Source organism: Corvus kubaryi, unplaced genomic scaffold, assembly GCF_017639235.1.
Source record: "Corvus kubaryi isolate FWS band 111438036 unplaced genomic scaffold, C.kubaryi_AGA036_p1.0 76, whole genome shotgun sequence".
Lineage (NCBI taxonomy): Eukaryota > Metazoa > Chordata > Aves > Passeriformes > Corvidae > Corvus > Corvus kubaryi.
The window spans coordinates 13,726,477-13,746,026 of NW_024582063.1; the positions used below are offsets into that span (position 1 = coordinate 13,726,477).

The following is a 19,550-nucleotide window of genomic DNA, read 5'->3' on the forward strand; positions in this document are numbered from 1 at the left end:
TACGGTTTGGTTTGATGTGTGCTCTGCTTGCTTAGCCATAGGAGAAGGAAGTCATGCTTGTATTTATTTTGTGTTGCCATTCTTAATTACTCCATAAACAAAACGCTATTATTTAATTACTCCATAAAAAAAATACTATTATTGACATGGTGCAGAAATAACAGTGATTTAAAGCTCTCAGAAAGTGTGGTATTCAATAATTTTATAGAAAATAACAAATGCATCGTGATAATTAAATTTTAATATATTTTATGCTTAGCTGCTGAAATATTTTGGTTTAAAAATACCTTTTCAAATAACTGCTCAAATTTCTATAAAAAGCTACCACGAAACAGGAATTCAAGAGTCAGAGTAGGAGGTATCTGAAGTAGTTGTTGCTCTAATATAAGTTAATTGGACTGTGAGTCCCAGAATGAGCTGCTGTTTCTTGAACTCTCAGAATTAACTGTAATTTCCAGCGTGTAACTAATATAGAATCATGTTTTTAAAATGTGCCTTGGTTCATGGTTATAAAATCAAAGCCACCCATTATGAAAATAATTTTGAATGAAATATTGATTCATCCATTGGCAGTTAATTTTGTACCTGAAAAAAATCCTTGAGAACTGATGGTTCTGTAGATAAAATGTCAGTTCTCAAAATGCTGCAAACTGCATTTTTGTGTGTATTGTCTTTCATTCCAATATTGTTTTTTCTTGCCAAATTGCCTGTTCGGGCTTGTGAGATCTGTGCAACGTGCCTGTGGAGTCAAAGCACTGGTGTGTCTCTCTGTTGTTTTTAATGCTACCATGTTTGCTGCTGCTTGTGGTTTTCACTGCTTATTTTATAACAGAATTTGAGAGGAGGATGGAAACCTCATCCCATTTAAATGGTAACAAAATAAATTCAAGTAAACTAGTCTGGTCATAAGTTTACACTTTGCTGAGTCAGAGAGGTCCAGTTCCTTCCTTTGATATTGTTCAAGCAGTGAGAACAAAGTGAAGAGTTCCCTTGCATTGTGGTAAATCTGTGGTAGCAGTCAGAAAAGCTGACATTGTCTATGTTAAATTCTACAATTTGCTCAAGAGTGAAGGGCTCAGGGGGTGAGGAGCATCAGCAGAGTGCAGTTTGGCTGCCAGGTTGTGCCTTCTGCTTGCTTGTAGAGTGTTTTGGGGTGTACCTGTTTTAGAGATGTCACCTGGATGCCTGTGGGATCCTGGCTGTCTCAGGGGTGACAGCTCTCCTCAACACCAGTGTTCAGTGTTCAGCTCTGTCCTGAAGTGGAAAAAACTGCCATTAAAGTATTTCTAAAATACCTGGTATACTGTTGTGACTGCTCATGGTTTTCCAAAAAAACTCCCAGATATTCTTTTGAAATTACCTAAGATGAAAATGACAACAGGTCATGGTTCAGATTTAACCTAATTTTTATTAGGTTTTCAAAAAATAAAAAATAAAAATTAGGTTAACCAATGATTTTAAAGAAATTTTAACAGTAAATCAACTTTTGCATTTTTTTCCCCAGCAATTCCTCAGGTGTATGGAAATTACTGGTAAATTGCTTTAGTTCTGAACACAGTTCCAAAGTTGCATAATCTCTCATTTTTATTTTTTTCTAAGGACAGTATAAGAAAAATGACCAGGTTCCTGAGAATTAGTCACATCTTCGTGGCTGAATGCCAGGTACTATTTGAGAATGCTAACATTGCCATCCTTTCACCATTACTGGATTCTGCTGCATCTCTAAATTCAATAGTTAGCAACTTTATTATCCTACATACATGTATATATGTACATTGAATTTTTAGAGGGGAAGCCTTTCTCCTTGATGTGGGAGTGGTTTGGAAACGGGATAAATTGAAGGCACTTTTAAATTTGGCTGCTTTGCAGAGAGCAAAATCTGAAACAACCCAAAAGAGAAGCTGTGTAGATTCCTAGGAAAAGGTAAAATGTAACATATTTGACTGAGCCACAAGCAACAGATTGGACAGGGTCAGAGGATCAGGAATGGAAACAGTCCAACTCTCATACTCTGGAATATTACAGACATCATGAACATCTATTGGATTCCCCAAAAAAGCCTTACTTAAAGGGGGGTTCCAGATGGTTAACATGGTCATATTTGTGCATTAATCATTTTCATCTCAATTACTAGCCAGGAAAATACACTGCAGTAAAAAGACAGGGAAGGGGGGCAAAACAAAACCACTCAAAACCAAACAACCACCACCCTCCCTTTCTTCCCCCACCTCCACCCCCCCAAACCCCCACAGCCTCTTCTGTCCTTGAGGTCTCTGGAGTAAAGGGACTAGTGCTGTCACTGTGCTCAAGAAGATCTTTGGGAACTGTTTCTATACTTTTTTAGAAAAATCTAAGTATTTAGTTCCCATTTCAGATCACCTGTTGAGTTTTTCTCAGATAAGAGTGCTCTGAGAGTTTTGAAACAAGCCTGGATACAACTAAGTTTTGATTATAGGGTTGTCCAAGGCAGAGATTTCTGCAAGCTGTGTGGGATAATGCTTACGAAAATTGTAGGCCAGCCATGGAGGAATGAGGAACAAGAGTATCCAAAACTTAGATACATTCCTGAGGAAGCCTATCCTGCCTGCCTCCACCCTTCTTACAGCTGACAGATTTTTCATGACGCTTCCCCCAGGTGTGAAATTATTCCTCCTTCTTCTGTAGGCTGCACATGGGAGGATTATGGGAGGTCGACATTTTAAAAACTGGTTGGAATTGAGCAAAAAGAAGTGTACTGAAGGCCAGATAGACCTGCTTCAAGACCTTTCTCTGCCCTCTCTGTGTGGAATTGGAATTGCCTCATGCTGTAAACCCCCAATGGAAATTTTTTTGTAAATCAGGTGATAAGGTTCCCTGCTTTGTGGGAAGAGATAGGTGCACCATAGCAGATCTATGTGCGGGGCTATCAATACACTACACTAATGGTTGATGGCTCCTAGTTGATTTAGCAGTTCAGGTTATCAATATGGCAGCATGCTTAGAACCTGCAAACTCCAGTGTACATATTGGTAAAAATATGAGGGCCTAATTGCACAAATGTGTTAAAAAGAGCCTGAACTTTTTAGAATTTGTACTCTAAATAAGACTAATATTAGAAGGTGAAATAGGCACATGGACGGTGAATAAAGTTTGTTGCCCAGGGTGACCCAGCAAGTCAATACCAGAGCTCACACTAGGATTTCTGAAAGCATTCACATATTGGAGAAAATTCTTTACAGGGAGAGGCTCTGAGCTCACTGGTTTGCTTTAAATAAAAAGAACAATGGGAGGTTACTTAATTTGGGTATGTAAAGTACCATTCAAAAAAGAAAGAGCTTTTTAATCTCAAAAGGGTAAAACAGGAACTGAGGGCTACCCAGACAGATTAAAATGGGCAGCATAGCACGTATTTTCTTTCACATTAAACTGATAAACTAATGACACCAGTTGGCAAAGGATGTAGCAGATACTTCATCCCTAGACATTTCCAGAAAAGACTGAAAGCCTTTCTTGGAAGACAGGTGTTAGCCTTGCCCTACTTACTTGGTTCGATACCAGAGTAAGTGGGCAGCATGCTGTGGCTTCCATTAGCAGAACTGGATGGTTCTTATGCAGTTGGAACTAAATTTTAAGAGCTAAATGAACAAGAATTATTCAGCTACCTTGAGCCAAGTTCCAGGAGTTTTTACTATCTGGCTCTATGAAATCTTACCTGAGCTCTTGCAAAGAAATTACTCAAACCTGAGTAGTGAATGCCCTTGTATTCATAAATGAAAAAAAAAAGGAAAAAAAAAAAAAAAAAAAAAAACCAACTCCCCTCCCCTCCCCCCCCAAAAGAGTTTGAAGGGTTTGAATTATAATCTTTTTTTTTCAAAGAACAGAACCGTAAATGACTCTGCGCTTCCTGTTTCCTGATGGACTAAAAGCAGAACATCCAAATCCCTACAAGACAAGAAAGACTAAGTCTCAGGGTGGATTTTTTTTGGTTTTTTTTAAATTTTTTTTTCTTAAATCCAGGAAATACTGGAAAATTTTCTGGATGTCTGAAAGAGTGAAATTTTAAAGAAGTTTAACAGGAATCTTTCATGTAAAATTCATATCTACCATGTGAGAACTCCACATGTAATTCTGTTTAAAGCACTGCAGTAAATGAAAATAAGTGCTAAAGAAAAATGCCACTTAATGCCACATGCACCGGAACATGTTTTTTTCTTAGGGAGTTTTGAAGATATATCTATTCCTGGTGTGCCACTTCTGGCTGGTGGACTGTGCCGTCTAGCTTTTCAGGAGCCATAATAATAGTAGTGGCTATTTTTGCCATTTCGTTTTCTGTAATCTCTGTATTCAAGATGTTGCATTCTGGTCTATCTGTTTCATGCAATATAGGTTGCCTGGCAGCATGTATAAAGGTATATAAAGCTACTCAATTTTATTTTACTTGTTTTTCTTTTTTGCATTTAAACATAGGTAGAATGGACTGTATCAGTTTTCTGTTTAGCTGCTCTTTTAACAAAGTGTTTTGTAGCTGGCATCCGAGGAGTCTTGGAGTTGCTCTGGGTTTGTTATGGCTAAAGCTGCAGAGGAAGTCCAAGTGAATCACAGATAATTGTAGTTCTCAGGATAGCCATTTTGTTAACAGAATTAGCTTCATTAATCTTTCTAATCTGATGATTAAACAGAGGATAAAATATCATCAGAGCAACACAAAAACTATGTTGGGAAAAACCACTCAACATTAAATGGTATGTAAAGATCTTATCATGGTACTTTTTAAATAAGGGGAAAAGTGGAACCAAATAGGGAATGTCTTAGTGATCTTTTCTTACAGAAATGAATAGGTTAGTTCCTCTGGCAATTTTTTTTAGAAGGGTGCATAAGATAGCATTGGGGTTACATTTTCTTTCAAATTTTTGATGCATTTTTTACTGATTCTGGGTAGTTGTTCAAGAAACTTAAATATTTTGATGCTATTCTTGAATTTACTTTTTTGGGGGAGATTGCATGATTGAACATACCTAATATGAATAATTTTGTGTGCTTGAAACTGCCACATTTACTGGCAAAATGCTTATTTATTACAAGATATTAGAAACTATCTTTTCCCTTAGAAAGCAGGAATGATCTTTCTGTTTAGACACTGAACTGAGATTTGAGAGGTGCATTCAGTTCCCACGCTGTTACAGACATCCTTACTTAAACCTGCCCTACGGATCCTGCACGTGCTCAGTATAGGAAAGGATGAACTTACCTGCACAGCAGCCAGTTTGTGTAACCTGTTTGCACTTGTGTGTGCCACAGAGTGGGAGGGCAAAATGAAGGCTTTCATTCTAAGCTGAACAAGCATTTAAGAAGATTTAAAAAAAAAAAAAAAAGAGCAAAGATAGTTTTGCAAGAAGCTTGTATTTTATTTTCTTAAATTCTTTTTTCTGCTTTCAAATTTCTTTAGAACTTAACTTGATAAAAGTCTCTGAATCAATGCAGTTCTTGGCAGGCTGTAAGTAGGAGAGATATTTCCAGAAAGGATGCTTTTGTTTAAATACTTGATGCCAATTCTGTATAACCATTGTGGGTTGTGTATCATGCAGTGTTTGTTTATTGTAATGTCAGTGTTTGTTGTAAAGAAACTCAAGCTACAGATGCATATGTGAAAGGACATGGAGAATATTTGTGTAGAACATACTTTTTTCTTCCATCTTCATAACCCAGCAGAAGAACATTAATTTGTAATTTTTGAAGCTTGTGTATTCTTGCTTTCATCTTTGTGTTTGGTGGAGGAATTTTTTTTAACTGGGAAAGAAATATTTTTATGATATTTTTGCAATCTCCTCTCCTTTCTAACCCAAATTTAGATGATTCCATAAGGTAACTACTCCCTTTTTGCTTTTCAGTTTCTTTCCTTGAAAATAGAGATGTATCTTTAGTGAACCTGAACGGGAAAGTAGGAGACACATTTTTTAAAATTGCACTTAAGTTACTGAAAATTATCAGTTACAAGGGTAAATTAACAGAGGCATCTTATGTTAACAAATGACAAGCTTTCAACTCCCTGGATGAATAATAAAACCTCTTAAGTCAGTATGGTTTTGGTGTCTTAATTTAAAAACTGTTTTAAACTTCTTTATTACTTTTTAAAAACTTATGTTTTAAAACTCCCTTATGTTTGGGATGAAGCTGTGTCTTCTGACATAGCACGACAGCTGAGATAGTAATGAGAAGCATTCTCAGATTTAAAGAGGAGGTTAAAAGAGGTTAATATTTCTAAAAGAAAACTGTTAGAATATTTTTTAGAGTAATTTTAGCTTAGCTTTGTTCTTGAAATATTATTTTACTTCCTTTTGTTTCCTTATGACAACTTGATGCCACTTCTGAACTGTATATATAATTTTTGTCTCTGCATATTCCCGTGATTGTCTTCTTCCATACATCCTTTATCCTTCTCATTCACGTGTGGCTTTTAATTGAAGATGTTTCAAACCCTGTATTATTTTATTTCTACAGCTTTCTTTAATTCTGCCCTCTTGAAGTAGTGTTTTTTGTTTCTTGCCTGGTGGCAGTCCACGGAGCTGCCCCTCTTTGGCACTGCCTCGGAGCAGTTTGACCATCTGGCTAGGTCAAAGAGTCCAGCCCTGTGACCTTCTTCTTTGGCTTTGGGTGCCAAGCTGAGACTTGAAACAAAACCTCAAGTCAGTCACTGTGTGTGGTGGCTCAGTGCTGACAAGTTGATTACCAGCCAAATTTCATGAAAGGTACACTAAGGTAAACTGCAAAGGAGGTCAGGGGTGTTGTCATGTTAAAAGTCCAGTTTTGCACAGATAGAGGAGCAGCTGGAATACTGGGGAATTTTCAGGAAAGTCTTTATAGCTTCTAGAGGTGTTTCTTAAAACCAGATATTGTTCATTTTCTGGAAATTTGAGGGAAAGAACCTTAGTAATTCATAGGCAGTTACTGAGATCAAAGGCACCTCTGGGCACACCTCCAGGGCTATCTTAATTGCATATTCTGTAGTTTCAGCCACTTTAGTTGAGGATTGTGGGGAGAGGGAACCTCATTCATATCTAAATCAAATTGGCAAGAGAGAAGAGTAAAAATTCGCCCAACCGAGTTTTATTTCTCTCTGCTGATGCACTCTGGCTTGCAGCCAATGCTGGTGTTGCACATCAACAAGCTACTTAAAAGTTCCAGCAAGTGTCATTGAAGTACAGTTTGTCCATTTGCAGCATATTGACTCAAGCTGTTTACTTCCTAATGGAGGATTAATTTCTGTCGTGAATGCAGATGGAGAGTACATTTAACATGCTTGCCTTCCAGATAAGAAAGGCCTTTCAACTTTCTTCCCGGGGAGCTGAAATGAACTCACACTCATAAACAGTAGTGGTTGTTTTAATGCTGGGGGGTTTTTAATTGGAACAAAACCTAGATGTGAGTTTTGTTGCTAGCTGAAACAAAGCCAGCACAGCTCTACTTACAACTGAGCCTGAGCTAGAGCTGAACTGAAGTGGATTCAGTTCCCTGCTGCATTCTTGGCTTATTGAAGACTGGCTCATTGAAGACTGTAAGTCCAGTTGGACCTCTCTCAAAAGTTCTCAACAGGTATTGCACAGTAGTGTTTGAGAGACTGAAAATGTGAACCTCTTGTGGGAAGGGTCTGAGACTAATACTGAAGTGTCTGCCTAGTTTGGGCTGAGGGTTCGTGTAAGGTATATTTATTTTCCAATATCTGGGAAGATCTTCTCTCTAAGGCAGATGAAAGCTTTACTCATACCAGGTGTCATCGATGTTCCTGACCTTTGTTTTGAAATATACTTGATTCATAGGCAAGTTCCAGAGTTGTCTTTTTTTTGCAGGTTTTGGGGTTTTTTTGGTTGTGGGGGGTTTTCTTGGGTTGTGTTGGGTTTTTTTTTTTCCTTACAGAGGCCTAGAATAGGATTAACAGGTGCAAAACTGAAGGGCAACTTAACATCATCTAATATCACCATTTCCTAGGACTTATTTATGTCCTGTCTTTGGAGACTATTTTACCTTGTTTAGCAAGGATTTTTATTTATACCTAATACACAAAAAATGAATATGTTACACCAAAGTCTTGGATCTTTCAGCTGTTAATATCCCTGATTTGAGGTCTAAAAATCAGCACAGTTATTTCCTTTATTCTTTGTACAGAAATGCTATGTGGATATTGCCTACTATATACCACCTTGAGTTTCCAGAGTATACCTGGCGGGAGGAGAGTGCAAGGAGTGTTTTGACAAATATTTATAGGAAATAGGTAGCATTGCTTTGGTATCTTAATCTGTAAGTCTTCAGGCAGAAATTCTTGCTTAAAGGATGTGAGGAAATATGGAAAATACTTAAGGAATTAAGGAAAAAAGTATGCAGTCCACCAAAACGGTTTTGTGTGGCCAGGAAAACGATGAGTCAATTCATGTACTTACTTTTATATAGACACATATTTCATGGTGGTTGTGCAAAGCATTGAAAAGTTGTCTACTCAGAGGAAATATTATTGTAATTTAGGAGAAACTCCAAATATCTGGTTAAAGTAATTTAGGAAAAACTCCAAATATCATCACGTTTAGGGGATTTCTGAGACTGAACAAATGTGCCACCTATGAGTTTGGCTTCAGCATATGAGCATGTGGTTGTCTGAAATTGTGCTGTAGTAAGGTAATATGAGGGCCTTTATCAGTTTTTGACATGTAGTAATTGGCTAACCACTATGTGCTAGCAGCCCTGACTCCCTCTTCAGTGTTTTATTGCTGGGTGTATAGGTAAGCTCCCTTCTGGTTGCAGTTCTGTAGCATGACTTTAAAAAATGCCCATAAGCCAAGACAACAAACATGTTTTAAATACTTTGTGACAGTTAATTATTTCCCTGTGGTTTGGAGAGTGCCACTGCACTAGTGCATTAAGAAATACATTTGAAAAGCGTTGTGATGAAATTACAGGTCAGATCTTACCACACAATGCAATTCCCTTATTCTTAAATCAAATAACCATCTGTTTGGGAAAGTGCTTTTGCTCTGAAGAGTTTCTTTTCTTTCTTGAAATACATTTAGCAGCTGTTTCAAGAGAATGGCTTTATGCAGGCTTTTGTTCAGTTGGGGGTTTTACTGTCTGTTCACTCAGAGTCTAGTTGGGCGTTGCTCAGCCTAACTAGCTCTTACACATTGTACTTCACGTTGTCTTTGGGCTTGTGTAGGTTCCTTGTATTTTATCTTCATTACCATTGCTAAAATAATGCCACCTCCATTTCTAGTGTAGATACAGTTTTAGTACAGTGAAAAAATACTACATAACTTTGGCTTATTCCCCTGTCTTCATAAGGCTTAATAATGGGACACATTTGCATCATCAGATTAACTGTCCTGGGTTAAATGAACCAACAAATAGCACACACTTGTGTCTGAAACACTCATGCTAGTGAGTTTCTGTGGACCTGTTCACATGCAGAATGCCTGGAATGGTTAGTCTAGGCAGCCTTATCTCTTAAGGTCATTGATTTATTCTTCTGCTCATGAAGAGATTTCTCTCTCATTGATTTATTTCCCTTTGTCATGAATTGTGATTGTACGTGTTTAGAAACCCTAAACAGTTTGCCATATAACACTTAAATACTGTAGTAATAGGTAATACCTTGTACATACTCTCCACTCCCTGAAGCTTTCAAAGAAGTAAAGATGATCTCTTCCTTGCTTCAGATCATAGTCAGAAACTTGGTTTCATGCAGTGACCCTTCTGTGGTCGTGCTGCTCAATGCCTTTGCAGTCATTCGTAGTGCTCTGCTGTCTGTTACATGTAAATAGAGCCAGCTGCCCAGGTTCACTTTCTGGATTCTACCAGAAAATGAGCCCTGCACACCCTAGGCTCAGCACAGTGGTCTGTAAGAGTTGTTTGTCCTTTTAATACGTAAAAATGAGTACACTACTTCTGACAGTGCAGATGTGCTTGTGCTCAAACACACGTGCATGTGTCGCTGCTCATTCAAAAGTGCTCGTCCTTTGGTGTCTCAGAGGCCTTGGGCACAGCAGATCATAGAACACCAAGGTCAAATCACATGTGATTCAGGACACCACAGCTGAGTATCAGTATATGCTTTATTAAATGATGGAAGGATTCTTGGTTTAGAATTGGTGTCGTTCAGTGGTTATTTCAGCTGAATCTTGTTTCTCCCTGCCTGCTGCTGTTCTGTATTATGTCAGTGTATGTGTCTGGCACTGCAAAGTGTTTGATGTTTTCTGTAGGGTCATGCAAGATGTTTGATTTTTTTTTTTTTTTTTTTTGTTTTTTTTTGGTTGACTTTTGAGTGTGAGTAAATAATTGATAGAATCCCCTGTGGCCAAAATTTCTGAACCTTTATGTATATCATTGTGGTCAATTACAATGGGGCAAGCTGTGTTGCGTTTCTCTCTAATTATAATAATCAAATACGTAACATTCATAATGAAAGGCAGATTTGTGAACAATGGAGCAGTGCACTGACTCCAAATTTTCCTGCCGCCTTTGCCAGAAGAGCAAGCGGCTGGTGGGATGAAAAACATCACAGAGGTAAATGGAGAGTCTGGGGAAGTTTTCTCCCTATGTTTTCTGGGTAATTTATTTTGAAAGTCAAGTTTACTCATGTAATTAATGATGTAACGTGAAATTCTTAATTTTCAGATACTATTAATAAATAATATTTGCTCAGCTATTTTGCTGGCCTTATGGAGCTTATTGCAAACCTGTTCATTTCAGTTGAGCTTGATAGGGATTCAGATGTAAATGCTGGGGTAAGTTGGCAAGTTTAATCATACCTCTGGCTGTTCCTTTGGTCAAGAGTTTGCTTCTGTTCCAATAATCACGGTGGGTTTGAAAGTTTTAAAATTACTTGGGCTGCAGTCATTTTGGCTATATTGAAAAACATCAATGTTAATGTTTTATTTTCTATTAAATAATTTAAAATATGTGCTCTATTAGCTATTTAAATGGAAGCAGAAAAATCTTGTGGCCAAAGAACAAAAGACCAGCACAGATTTTCCAGTCATTTTCTATTAGATTATAACTGTTCTGATTTTCATATGCATTTTCATGGAAATAATATTTACCAAAATTGATAAATACCTCTGAAAACAGCGCACAGAAAAACCACCCCCCCTTCAGCCTTTGCAGCTATCAGCACTTAAAGCACAACCTCTTCCCTCCTTCTTCAGAGAGAAGCTGTGTGTTCAACAAGAAACTTTGTTATGCTGCACTCAGGAAGGGTTAAAACATACTGACTTCCCAGGTCTGACATGAATCAAATAACCATCTGCAGTGACAGATCATGTGCTTGGAGGTTTAGGCTTTAAGCTACCCAAATATCAGATAATCCTAGAACATCACAAGAAGAGGTGCAAAGCAGGTTTTATGATTTATTTCTTTCTGTTTCTGTGGCTTATACAGTCCATTTAGGTTTATACTGTTGCCAAAATCCTTAACAGCTTTTGGTTTGAAGGGGTTTTGCCGTGTTTCATATTCTGTCTAGCTAAGGAAGATCAGAGTAAAACTTACTCAACTTTTGTGCCGTTAGGAAGTTCAGTTATGAGAAATGCATTTGTCTACTCATTTTTTATTTCAGATCTGGATTCATGTCAATGACTGTCCTTAAATTTCTCTTGAGACAACTTGGCTTTTAAATGAGTACAGTGCACGAAATCTCAGGTGATGTCCTTGTGTTGGAACATAGGTGGCTGACGGACTCTGTTATGATCAAAGGAAACCCTATGGCAGTGGGACACTGAGCCACTGCAGACAACAGTTTGTCATTTGCTTACAATAGGTCTCACTTTGTGCCATAGAGCATGCAAAATCTGTGCTGATGCTTTTAAATGGAATGAAAAGAACACCCCCAAATGCTGATGGAATTATTCAGGCTGCACATAAAATCTAACTCATATTCAAATACGAAGCATCAGTGCAACACAAGTATTTCCATAGCATATTCTAATCTTTCTCATCCTTTCAAGATTAGAGAGAGTGTTTGGTTTCCTTAGAAAATCTTGGTCTAAGAGAATTCTGTCCAAGTTTCACACTTTTAGGAGGGGAATTAATGTCTTACACCTGAGAGGAGGAAAATGATGAACTTCTAGCTGAGCTTAGGGCTCAGTTTTTTCAGAACACTTAGGAGTTAAAAACTTGCAAAAAGCAAACCACGACGAAAAGCTGGACCATTTTCACAATTTTCTGCATAGTTTGAGTAAATTTTGCATTAGTCCAGAGTTACCCAAGAATTGTGATCCATTGAAAATGCTGCAGAGAAATATTTCCGCATACTTTGTTTGGTATTTTTTTTACTGATGAATATTATCTGAATGAAAAAGAAAAGAAATTGCCTCCTAGATATGTACCCATTAAAGCTGTCTAAAAAAGAGAAAAAAAAAAGTTCTTGGTAGTGTTTGATACTGCTGGAAGACAGAATGTGTGTTGTTTGACAAAGTGAAGCTTAACTGAGGAATAGGAGGAATGGTCCAGTGAGTAGTCTGGGCTTCCAGAGACCAGAGCTCAGTTCTTGTTTAACCGTAGACTTCTTCTATGACTTGCCAGAAAGTCATTTAGTCTCGCTTGTGCCTTTGGGAGTATCCCATTTTGCAGATGGGGAACTGTATCAGAAGGGTGTTGAAAATAAAATCCATTAATGACTGTGAAACTATATAAATACCTTCAATATGCTGAAGCTTGGCCTTGGTTTCAACATGGGTTTTCCTCTGAAAGTATGTCTGGTTTTATGGATGGTTGCCTTTTGTTCCCTGAAACAGGCTACTAATAGGTTTTATTCAGGCCTGGAGTTCTTGATGATCTGTGCTGCTTTCCTGCAATGATTGTACTCATCTCAATATGCTGCCACATGTTGTTATTTGAACAATATAGAAGTTGTTTAAATTACCTTTTTAATTAATGTTACTTGCATACGCTAAAACTGTGTTTCAACAAAAGTCACAGCAATAGCATGGGTCACTAACAGGATAAAATGTTTTGGTGATCAAAGATTTTGCTCTGTGATAGTTCCATTTTTTGCTGCATGTGGAAAATGTGATGTATATGTGCAAGGTACATATTTTGCTTACAGCAAAGCTGCTCTTGTATCAACTCCTCTGTCCCATCCTTAGTTTGCATCTTGCCTTGTTCCCTGTTGTCCTTTTGAACAGTAACATCTTTTTAGATGTCTCCTCATAAGTTCTCTCTGCATGTATAAAAGCTAGGCTGCATTCAGAGAGAAGTATTTTTAGTCAAGGAGAAGGGTCGGAATCAGAATTGCCGTGATCAGACTATTTCCAGTGCATTCAAGGATGTCTGTTCTATTCAGCTGAATTTGGCCAGTCATTCTGTTTCTGGTTACGTGTGTCTAGGGATATTTCACTTCCATGGCATTCGGTGAAAAATGCATGGGAACTTTAGATTTTGCTGTATGCATCTTTTCTTACTTATTTATAAAATGACATTGCAGAGTCTAAGCATAGTTTAATGCACAGATTGAAAAGAAAAAGCATGCATATTCTAGTAGTCTATTTTGGAGGTATTTATGCCATTATGTTTCTAGGCATTAAATTAGACATTTTTAATGAGTAATTAAGATTGAATCAGTCTTTTTTTTCTCTGTTTGGCTTGATACATGAAAGACCTGAGATGAAAAGAAGGGTTCCTATCAGTCTAGGGGATTCTGTTTTTGTTATGGTGTTCATTGCATATGTAGAGTCAGCTGAGATAGCTGAGCTGCTGGCTTCTGGCACAAGTACTAATTCCTATGACTGATAAGACTGTCAGTGCAAGTACTCACTGAAATGAAATGTGAGTGTTTTATAAATCTAAAAATATGTCCGTTTCATTCTTATTGGTATTAGAACATATGAAGACTGAAACATGATGTCTTTGTAGAAGAGACTTCCTTTTATAAATAGTTCATTTTTCTTAGAGCATCAGCAAAATTTCCAATTCAAAATCGCTGAGCATCATTTCCAATAAAATGTAAATTGAAACAGTCCACTTGCTGGGTAATGGAAACTTGGTTTCAGGCCTCCAGTCTTTTTCCTGAGTTGCTTCCAATGCTGGTTGTCATTAAAGGGGCAGAACAGAGATTTTGTGCTGCTGGTCAGTAACTCGTCCAGATGCCTGATTCTTCTGTGGGGATGGTGTTGGGGGTTTATGTGTTTGCATGCACGCTGGGATTTGAACTGCATAAAGTATTTCACTGAAAGCTTAACCAAACAGTGTACAGTGCTGATACAAACACAGCATTAGACATGTCTGTCTTTAATACAGCCATCTGTTGAGTGCTATAGCAGTTTTTCAAAAGCCTCCCTCAGCATAGACATCAAAGTCTATTCATGCACCTGTGCCTCTGATCTTCTAATATTTTTCTTATTTAAAAATGGCAAAGGGAGAGAGGAGCAGTATTTGAAGATCAGCAGCTTTATTTAAAACAAAACACAAAAAGCCAAAATCCCCCAAAAAACTCCCCCACAAAACTCAATGCTGCCAATTCAGAAATTGTTAAAAATGTATTTTTCGAATATTCAACACTATTACTTGTAAAAAACCAGACAACCACACTTTCATTTTCCTCTCCCTTGAGTAACCCCTGGCCTTGCTAACACTGTTTCCTGCCTGGTCTATTTACAATACAGCTGCTGAGATAATTTTCTTGATCTGTTGGTCCGATGACATCAGCTGGACCTGTGAGCTCCTCTCCCAGCCTTGTCTTGAAGGACAGAGAAGCATCTCTGTGAGGAGGTGGTCAGTGGGAGGAGGAGCTTGCATCATCCTGATGCATTCAGCAACCATGCCCCAAAAGATGAGAAAAAGCCTCTCCTGTAAAGTCCTCTCGGGTGATAAGAGAAACCTGGAGACAAAACAGGTGGCCCCATAGGGCTGCCCACTGAATGTAGGCCAGCAAAGCCTGGCATAGCCCGGTGTTCTGGTGTCCCCTTCCTCATTTACTTGCTAATTTGTGAAGACCTACAGGTTGGTCTCTCAAGTTATTAGGGTGAATTGGTGATCTCCCAGTTCTCACCTCCTGCTGGCCTAGTGCTGTACCCTGATGTCCCTTGTGACAGGAGGGGGTCAGCTCAGTGTTGTTTGCTGGCACAGGGGAGGCAAGGCCACCTTCCCCTGCTGTGGCAGAGCAGGAGGTGTGGAGGGAGAGGAGGCTGCGATGAGGAGGGAGGAGAGAGCGCCTGTTCCCAGCCACAACCTCTGTGACTGGTTGCCTCAGAGTACCAGAAGCATTGGGCAAGTTCTGGGGGTTTTGCTGTGAGAGAAGAGCACACATCCCTGCCTGGGTCCGGCCCTGGGCTGCCCCCATTCCCAGCGATGGGTCTGATGGACAGGCTGGGGCTGCCCTGGTGCTTCCTTGACCACCCACTCCCATCTGGAGCAGTGGGATGCAGGACAGGTCCTGGCAGACAAGGCCCCTTGCAATTTTATCTGTGTGGTTTTCCTACTAAAATAGGTTGAAAATATGGTATTAATGAACACAATGTCACATCACTCAGTCTCTGAAATCATGTGACAACTGCTATGTCACAGTACAAGCTACTGATAACAAAATGTTTTAGTTACAGTTTAATTTTTGAGAGGTGTGTTGCAGCAAAAATAGTTTTTAATTTCTTGTGTCCCATTAAGATACTCAAAATCCAGCAATATTTAGATTTGCTGATGAAACTTGTGATAAAATACAGGAAGATCTGTAATAAGCTCTTCATTGTGGTGCCTAAACTTACCAAAGCTTATTCCCATAGCCTGTGAAATCTTGGAAGTACAGCAGCTTGATACTGAGCACCTGTATTTCATGCTGAGTGAAAGTGATCTCCACATGGGCAAAGACTCTTTAAAATCTAGCAGAATGGTGCAGAAATAAACAAATTTTGTGTTTCAGAAAAGGAGGATAAAGCATGCATTTCTTTCTCCCAGTGGGGATACAAAAGGAGTATTATAAACACGTGTTAGCCGGCTGTATGAGCTGTGTGTGTTCATTTCCCCCATTCTGTGACCAGAGCTGATCTGTCTTGCTGTCACAGTGTTGTTTTCCACATTTGCATATCCGGGCTCAGTATACATTACAGTAAAAAAAGTTACTCAATTGTAGCAGCACTTTTTAACTTCCTTGAAAATAGTGGTGCTAACGTATGTCAGAACAGTACATTACATATTTGATATGTAAAATTCACTGAGCTCAAACTTTCCAAGCGTGCATACTTCTTTTTTATTCCATTGAAGGTGCAGGGTCCTCAACATCTCTTTGCAAAAGGAGACTGTTGGTAGTGAATGTGTCCTGCCTACACCTTGGCTGTGTGAAGTTTGGAAACTTCGTGTTTCCTGATGTGCAGTCACTTGCTTTGGGAGCCGTTCTAAGTTTGTTTTTTTCTTTTTTTCTTTTTCTCTTCTTGATTACAGATTGACTTGGAGCCAGAAGGGAGAGTGTATGTCATCATAGACCTTTCAGGATCGTCAGGTGAAGGTAGGGACTTTAAATATTTTATCTTACTCTTCCATGAATGAAATCTCCAAGGGTCTCTGCAGTGAAAATAGTAGAAGAGGTGTGTGCTGATGTCCTCTTAAATGTGTATGAGCTCAAGTTAAAATGAACGCATTTTGATCTCTGCCTTTGAGTCAATAAGCAGTTGGACTTCATCTTACCCTGTTAATCACTAATGGTAACAATACCAGCTAAAAGGACAGTAATGGAATTACCATATTTTAGTAGTACTAATTCCAGAGGAAACTTCCAAGTTCTTTAATTTTTGAAAGAATGCTAACCATTATGTAGGTAGAAAGGATAAGGTGTCAAAGATGAGGGACAGGAGTTTATTTGCTTTTTAAATTATTCTAATAGTTGGTATTTTTCCACTAAATACTTTCTTTTTCAAGTAAAGTAATGACTGAAATGTTGTAATTACATGAGGTATTTTCATTTTTATGACACACCACTTACATGCTGGCAAAAGTGCCAAATATGGAAGAGAAGTATTTATTACATTCTTAAGAAAAATTCTAAAAATAATTTTCTGCTGCTTACTTTAAACAGTCAAGTGATATATGGTAGGAATAAGAGAATTTATGAAGAAGCAAATCTGTATGTCTTAGTCATGCACTTGGTGACAGCCTGATCTGCCGAAATGGCCTACGTGATTGATTACCTTAAATTATGTCCAGCAATCAGCTTTGATCAGCTTCCCCCAGAAGCTCATAGAGTTCAGTTAAATGAGGTTATCGTCAGTTCACAGTACATAAAGAAGATTCACATGAACCCTGACAGGAGCTGAAACCAAAAATGCTATGAAATGAAATTATTTTGCCTGGCACAGTGGAGAAACAGCGGAAGAGCATGTTTATCTTTCTGTTCTTTGTAATGAATTGCTGCACTCTGACCAGCTACTAGCAGTAGCTTGCAAAAGCACATATTGCTATAAATCCTGAATTTTAAAAACAAAGGAAACTACTATTTAAACTTTATCTTATAGCCTCTTTTTTGTACCCACATAAGATATGCTTTACCTTTTTTCTTCCTGCATATTGAAGAAAATATCAATTGAATAGTAGTTTCCACATATCTTTCTGACTGGCATGACAGTGATCAACTGAAATATGGTTAAAGGCATTGGTGTGATTCTGTCACAGGGCAGGTAGATGTTCTTCCAGCCTTCCACTGATAGCTAATTGATACCCAGGTGAGCCTACTGTTACTATTTCATCCCAAGATGCATTCAGGTGTGTCAGACTGTCAAAGGGCAGGAAGAATGGTGTTATGTGGTTCTTCAAAAGTTGTTTAAAACTCTCTAACTTTTTCCAGAGGAGAGTAAAAAATGGCTATCCTAATGTGTCCTTTATTATGTGGTGCATTACCCAAATGGTGACACTCAAAAGGTGCTTGGAAAGAAATTTGTGTTGCTACAGGTAGCATTGGAGGGGAACTCAAATGGGAACAGGCCAGTGAGGGAAGACAGTTTATGAAATACTTATGGGAAGCCCTCAGGAAGACCAAGAGGGTTTACTTGAGGTGTATTTGGTAGCAATTTAGAGAGGTTGGTGCACTTACAAAATGCAATAGAACTTGTACATGTTTAGAGCTTTCCCATGCAATTAAATAACTGTGGGAAAGTGTTGTGTAGAAGTATTGCAAAATTCTCTAGGAGGGTTATGGTTTTACTCACAAAGGAAAGTGGAGCAGGTTTGTAGAACTGTTTGTAAACCATTTTTATAGTGTTTTGTTAGCGGTACTGTGAAATCCTATTATTGGACTGTTTTATTAGGGCTGTGGCCTAAATAATTTTGGATATTTAGCTATGTTACTGAAGCACCTAATTTAACTTAACAACTGTTTGCATCCTCGTGTAGTGAACAGAAGCACCTAGACCACAAGAGGAGTAGCTTATTCTATGTGTTTCAAAAATACCTCTTTCATTTTACGTATACATACATATATATGTATGTAAAGAGAATGTATCTGAGGGGTATTTTATGAATTTCAATGGATCAGTTCATTGTAGTAGATCTGTATTTCTTGAATATAAAAGGAACATAAAGTTATACTAAGTGCATCACTTTTGAGTGGCCAGGGTTGGTTGAATTGATTGCTAGTCTTGACCAAATTTCTGAGCCAGGAGCTTGTTTTTGCACTCCAGTCTTCACTGTGAATAGCAAGAGTACATGGTGCACAAATTGGTATCACTGTTTCACCTGGAATTTTGGAGGGGCAAAATTGGCAATTTATGAAAATAGAAATACTCATAGCAACAATTTTAACTGGAATTTTGGAGGGGAAAATTGGCAATTTATGAAAATAAAAATACTCATAGCAACAATTTTAACTGGAGGAAGCAATCAAGTTGCATGTTTCTTGCAGGAATGTACTCTATATGCACCAAGCACTCTTGTCTTGTAATGAAAATCTGGCTTGTTTCTCCTGTGTGATGCAAGCAGGTTTCTAGTTACCAGCAGTCAGTAACGTAGCTTCAGTTATTTGGCACTTCTAAAAGCTCTGTCAGACATATCCAAATTCTCTTTTGATATAATTGACTTAAGATTAGTTCAATCCATTAATATGGACAAAGAGCATTGTTCTCTACTGCACTGCCTCTAAAAGACAAAAGTCCTAATTTCCCAAGCGAGCCTTTATGTGATGACTAAATTGGTATATAAATTGAAAGTAAGCTTATGTTGTTACCATATCCCTCTTAAAATTCAATTGCTGCTTAGTCCCAGCTGCCAGATTGCTTATCCCTCTGCACTATTTGCATTTGTATGGCAAAACAATGAAAACATTTCATTGTTATAAGCTGACTTCCTCAACAAAAGCACACAATTCCTGTTCCTCCTCCCCTCGTTGTGTAAACTGAATCATTCATGGACTTTAGTGGCTTAGGTGAGCAGAAGAACAGATGGAAATGTGGTAGATTACAAGGGCAGGTACTTCTGCCTCTCCCTAGGCAGAGACAGACTTGTTGAGAGCCACCCTAGCATATCAATATCAGCCTCTGGCCAATATTTTTATGTGGAATTATAGAAAGAATGGTAAAGTCGCTGGCTTTGCTACTTGCAGTTTCCAATGGATTGTTCAAATT

The 19,550-nt window shown here is 38.2% G+C and overlaps 1 protein-coding gene across 2 annotated transcripts in view; it reads left to right on the forward strand.

The window, feature by feature from the left end:
* Positions 1-19,550, forward strand: part of PRKCE (protein kinase C epsilon) — a 287,813-nt gene that overhangs the window by 82,794 nt on the left and 185,469 nt on the right. For both annotated transcript variants that reach the window (XM_042051563.1, XM_042051562.1), the window contains exon 2: positions 16,384-16,447. In XM_042051563.1, the coding sequence (XP_041907497.1) occupies positions 16,384-16,447 (64 nt within the window). The remainder of the gene's footprint in view (positions 1-16,383; positions 16,448-19,550) is intronic.